At 66.4% G+C, this 6,000-nt stretch overlaps 1 protein-coding gene across 1 annotated transcript; it reads right to left on the bottom strand.

Moving 5' to 3' along the window:
• Nucleotides 1-871: 871 nt before the first annotated feature.
• LOC136002827 (uncharacterized) lies at nt 872-4,693 on the bottom strand (the record flags this gene model as incomplete). The annotated part of the gene is made up of 4 exons (XM_065658067.1): nt 4,618-4,693; nt 3,494-3,602; nt 1,988-2,076; nt 872-1,211 (listed from the first exon to the last, which is right to left on the bottom strand). Coding segments are annotated over exons 1-4 (593 nt in total), but the record flags the coding sequence as incomplete, so codon positions are not given.
• Nucleotides 4,694-6,000: the final 1,307 nt, after the last annotated feature.

Genomic DNA, 6,000 nt, shown 5'->3' with positions numbered 1-6,000 from the left:
GGCGGGGCCGAGGGGAGGGGGCGGGGCCAAGTGGGGCGGGGGCAAGGGGTGGGGAGGGGCCAAGGGGGGCGGGGTCACGTGGGGGCAAGGGGGCGGGGGTGGGGGCGGGGCCATGGGGGGGCGGGGTCGCAGGGGGGCAAGGGGGCGGGGCTGGGGGGGAGCCGCAGGCCTGGGGGGAGGGGCTGAGGGGGCGGGGCCGAGGAGTCGGGGGCGGGGCCAAAGGGGCGGGGGCATAGGAGTGGGGCGGGGGGCGGGGCCAAAAGGTGGGGGTGGGTGGGGACTTTGTGGAGGGGGGAGGGACGGGGGGAACTGGGAGGGAACTGGAGGGAATGGGAGGGACTGGGAGGGACTGGGAGGGACTGGGAGGGAACTGGGAGGGACTGGGAGGGACTGGGAGGGACTGGGAGGGAACTGGGAGGGACTGGGAGGACTGGGAGGGAATGGGAGGGACTGGGAGGGACTGGGAGGGACTGGGAGGGAACTGGGAGGGACTGGGAGGGACTGGGAGGGAAGTGGGGGGAACTGGGAGGGAACTGGGAGGGACTGGGAGGGACTGGGAGGGACTGGGGGGAACTGGGAGGGACTGGGGGGAACTGGGAGGGAACTGGGAGGAACTGGGAGGGACTGGGGGGAACTGGGAGGGGACTGGGAGGGACTGGGGGAACTGGGAGGGACGGGGAGGGACTGGGGGGAACTGGGAGGGAACTGGGAGGGACTGGGAGGGAACTGGGAGGGAACTGGGAGGAACTGGGAGGGAACTGGGAGGGAACTGGAGGGACTGGGAGGGACTGGGGGGAACTGGGAGGGACTGGGAGGGACTGGGAGGGAACTGGGAGGGACTGGGAGGGACTGGGGGGAACTGGGAGGGAACTGGGAGGGACTGGGAGGGAACTGGGAGGGAACTGGGAGGAACTGGGAGGGAACTGGGAGGGAACTGGGAGGAACTGGGAGGGAACTGGGAGGGACTGGGAGGGAACTGGGAGGGACTGGGAGGAACTGGGAGGGACTGGGATGAACTGGGGGGGACTGGGAGGGAACTGGGAGGGACTGGGAGGGAACTGGGAGGGACTGGGAGGAACTGGGAGGAACTGGGAGGGACTGGGATGAACTGGAGGGGACTGGGATGAACTGGGGGCACTGGGCGGGGCTCACGATGACGTCCCGGCCCCAGTGCCCCAGCGCCATCCCCACGTGGGTGCTGGTGCTGGTGGCTGCGGGGGAGGGGCGGGGTCAGGGGACACCCCGGTGACCCCAGTGACCTCAATGACCCGCAGTGACCCCAGTGACCCCGGTGACCCCAGTGACCTCAATGACCCCCAGTGACCCCAGTGACCCCGGTGACCCCGGTGACGCCAGTGACCCCAGTTCCCTCCCAGTCCCCCCCAGTCCCTCCCAGTTCCCCCCAGTTCCCTCCCAGTCCCCCCCAGTCCCTCCCAGTTCCCCCCAGTTCCCTCCCAGTTCCCCCCAGTTCCCTCCCAGTTCCTCCCAGTTCCCCCCAGTCCCTCCCAGTTCCCCCCAGTTCCCTCCCAGTTCCCTCCCAGTTCCTCCCAGTTCCCCCCAGTCCCTCCCAGTCCCTCCCAGTTCCCTCCCAGTTCCCTCCCAGTTCCTCCCAGTTCCCCCCCAGTCCCTCCCAGTTCCCCCCAGTTCCTCCCAGTTCCCCCCAGTTCCCTCCCAGTTCCTCCCAGTTCCCCCCAGTCCCTCCCAGTTCCCCCCAGTTCCCTCCCAGTTCCCTCCCAGTTCCCCCCCAGTCCCTCCCAGTTCCCCCCAGTTCCTCCCAGTTCCCCCCCAGTTCCCTCCCAGTTCCCCCCAGTCCCTCCCAGTTCCCCCCAGTTCCTCCCAGTTCCCCCCAGTTCCCTCCCAGTTCCTCCCAGTTCCCCCCAGTTCCCCCCCAGTTCCTCCCAGTTCCCCCCAGTCCCTCCCAGTCTCCCCCATTTCCCCCCCACTCCCCCCCAGTCCCTCCCAGTATAAACCAGTATGTCCCAGTCACCGTCCAACTCCAGTTCCTGACACTCTCCCGGTTCCACCCGGCACTGGAACAATCGACCCCCCGACCCCACGGGGGCCCCGACCAGCAGCCTGGGGGGAGGGGCCGTCAGGGACCCAGGCGTCCGGGGGGACCCAGGCGTCCGGGGGAACCCAGGCGTCCGGGGGAACCCAGGCGTCCGGGACCCACAACCCAATGGGGACCCAGAACACTGACGCAACCCGGGTGTCTGGGAGGGGACCCAGGCGTCCGGGACCCATAACCAGAGGGACCCAGGCGTCCGGGACCCATAACCCAAAGGGGACCCAGGCGTCCGGGACCCAGAACCCGAGATGGACCCATAACTAAGAGAGGACCCAGGCATCCGGGCCCCATAACCAGAGGGACCCAGGCATCCGGGACCCATAACCCAAACAGGACCCTTAACCCAAAGAGGACCCAGGCGTCCGGGACCCACAGACAGACGGGACCCAGGCATCCGGGCCCCATAACCTAAAGGGGACCCAGGCGTCCTGGCCTGATAAGCCAAAGGGGACCCATAACCCCAAAGGGGACCCATAACCCCAAAGGGGACCCAGGCATCCGGGCCCCATAACCCAAACAGGACCCATAACCCAAACAGGACCCAGGCGTCCGGGACCCACAGACAGACGGGACCCAGGCATCCGGGCCCCATAACCAGAGGGACCCAGGCATCCGGGACCCATAACCCAAACAGGACCCATAACCCAAAGAGGACCCAGGCGTCCGGGACCCACAGACAGACGGGACCCAGGCATCCGGGCCCCATAACCTAAAGGGGACCCAGGCGTCCTGGCCTGATAACCCAAAGGGGACCCATAACCCCAAGGGGGCCCAGGCATCCGGGCCCCATAACCAGAGGGACCCAGGCATCCGGGACCCATAACCCAAACAGGACCCTTAACCCAAAGAGGACCCAGGCGTCCGGGACCCACAGACAGACGGGACCCAGGCATCCGGGCCCCATAACCTAAAGGGGACCCAGGCGTCCTGGCCTGATAAGCCAAAGGGGACCCATAACCCCAAAGGGGACCCATAACCCCAAAGGGGACCCAGGCATCCGGGCCCCATAACCAGAGGGACCCAGGCATCCGGGCCCCATAACCCAAACAGGACCCATAACCCAAACAGGACCCAGGCGTCCGGGACCCACAGACAGATGGGACCCAGGCATCCGGGCCCCATAACCTAAAGGGGACCCAGGCATCCGGGACCCATAACCCAACAGGACCCATAACCCAAGCAGGACCCAGGCGTCCGGGACCCACAGACAGATGGGACCCAGGCATCCGGGCCCCATAACCAGAGGGACCCAGGCATCCGGGACCCATAACCCCATGGGGACTCAGGTGTCCAGGACCCAGAACCCAGGACAGAACCATAACCAGAGGGACCCAGGCATCCGGGCCCCATAACCTAAAGGGGACCCAGGCATCCGGGCCCCATAACCTAAAGGGGACCCAGGCGTCCGGGCCCCCCATCTCGTACCGGTCGCCCTCGAGCTGCAGCACTTGGTGGCCGAAGCTGCTGCTGCCGCTGTGGGTCAGGACCCGATATGGGGCCGGGTGGATGTTGAAGGCTCCGCTATGGGGCAGCGCTATGGGGCAGAGAGGGGGGGAGGGTTGTGGGGGTGAACCCAGGCGTCCGGGAGGGGACCCAGGCGTCCGGGTGATGACCCCGCCCCCCCCAACTTCCTTCCCCACATCGTGGGAAAGGGGACCCAGGAGTCCGGGAGGGGACACAGGAGTTCGGGGGGGACCCAGGAGTTCGGGAGTGACCCAGGAGTTCGGGGGAGACCCAGGAGTCCGGGAGGGACCCAGGAGTTCGGGAGGGACCCAGGAGTTCGGGGGAGACCCAGGCATCTGGGAGGGGACCCAGGAGTTCGGGAGGGACCCAGGAGTTCGGGAGGGGACCCAGGAGTTCGGGAGGGACCCAGGAGTTCGGGGGAGACCCAGGCATCTGGGAGGGGACCCAGGAGTTCGGGAGGGACCCAGGAGTTCGGGAGGGGACCCAGGAGTTCGGGAGGGGACCCAGGAGTTCGGGTGATGACCCCGCCCCCCCCAACTTCCTTCCCCAGATCGTGGGAAAGGGGACCCAGGAGTTCGGGAGGGACCCAGGAGTTCGGGAGGGGACCCAGGCATCCGGGGAAGGGACCCAGGAGTCCGGGAGGGACCCAGGAGTCCGGGGGGGACCCAGGCGTCCGGGAGGGGACCCAGGAGTTCGGGGGGGACCCAGGAGTTCGGGAGGGACCCAGGAGTTCGGGAGGGACCCAGGCGTCCGGGAGGGGACCCAGGCGTCCGGGAGGGACCCAGGAGTTCGGGGGGGACCCAGGAGTGCGGGAGGGACCCAGGAGTTCGGGAGGGACCCAGGCGTCCGGGAGAGGACCCAGGAGTTCGGGAGGGACCCAGGAGTGCGGGAGGGACCCAGGAGTTCGGGAGGGACCCAGGAGTGCGGGAGGGACCCAGGCGTCCGGGAGGGACCCAGGAGTTCGGGGGAGACCCAGGAGTTCGGGGGGGACCCAGGCGTCCGGGAGGGACCCAGGAGTTCGGGGGGGACCCAGGCATCCGGGAGGGGACCCAGGCGTCCGGGACCCACTCCCCCCCAGCCCGTACCCGCCGTTAAGGCCGCGATGACACCGATGACACCGACGCCACCACCGGCCGCCATCTCGTCACCCCAAAAATCCCCTCCCCCGCTTCCTTCCTCTTCCCGCCACCCGCGAGGGACCCAGGCGTCCGGGAGGGACCCAGGCGTCCGGGGGAACCCAGGCGTCCGGGCCACGCCCTGCACCCCAATTGGGTCGTGATTGTGGCTGGGGCGGAAATCGGGGCGTTAACGAGGCCGAGAGGTCGTTAATGAGGCCGAGGGACCGCTAATTAGGTAGAGACGCCGTTAACGAGGCCGAGAAAGGGTTAATGAGGAAGAGGCGCCCTTAACGAGGTAGAGAGGCCATTAATTAGGTAGAGAGGCCGTTAACGAGGTGGAGAGGTCGTTAAGGAGGTAGAGAGGCCATTAATTAGGTAGAGAGACCGTTAACGAGGTGGAGAGGTCGTTAAGGAGGTAGAGAGGCCATTAATTAGGTAGAGAGGCCGTTAACGAGGTGGAGAGGTCGTTAAGGAGGTAGAGAGGCCATTAATTAGGTAGAGAGGCCGTTAACGAGGTGGAGAGGTCGTTAAGGAGGTAGAGAGGCCATTAATTAGGTAGGGGCGCTGTTAACGAGGTAGAGAAAGGGTTAATGAGGAAGAGAGGGGCACCCAAGGGACACCCAAGGGGACACTTGGGGACACCCAAGGGACACAAGGGGACACCCCAGGGACCTCAGTGACACCCAAGGGACACCCAAGGGACACCCAAGGGACACAAGGGGACACCCAAGGGACCTCGATGGCACCCATGGGACACCCAAGGGACATTCAAGGGACACCCAAGGGACACTCAAGGGACACGTGGGGACACCCAAGAGACACCCAAAGGGCCCTTGGGGACACTCAAGGGACACCCAAAAGACCTTGGGGACACCCAAGGGACCTCAATGGCACCCAAGGGACACCCAAGGGACACCCAAGGGACCCCTCAAGGGACACTCAAGGGGCTTTTGGGGACACCCAAGAGACACCCAAAGGGCCCTTGGGGACACTCAAGGGACACCCCAGGGACACCCAAAAGACCTTGGGGACACCCCAGGGACCTCAGTGACACCCAAGGGACACTCAAGGGACACAAGGGGACACCCAATGGACCTCGATGGCACCCAAGGGACATTCGAGGGACACGTGGGGACACCCAAGGGACTTTGATGGCACCCAAGGGACATTCGAGGGACACGTGGGGACACCCAGGAGACCTCGGTGACACCCAAGGGGCACCCAAGGGACACAAGGGGACACTCAAGGGGCTTTTGGGGACACCCAAGGGACACCCAAAGGGCCCTTGGGGACACTCAAGGGACACCCAAAAGACCTTGGGGACACCGCAGGGACCTCAATGGCACCCAA

Source organism: Caloenas nicobarica, unplaced genomic scaffold (assembly GCF_036013445.1).
Source record: "Caloenas nicobarica isolate bCalNic1 unplaced genomic scaffold, bCalNic1.hap1 Scaffold_436, whole genome shotgun sequence".
Lineage (NCBI taxonomy): Eukaryota > Metazoa > Chordata > Aves > Columbiformes > Columbidae > Caloenas > Caloenas nicobarica.
Note: the sequence above shows the minus strand (reverse complement) of the source record. Positions and strands in the feature narration are given on the sequence as shown.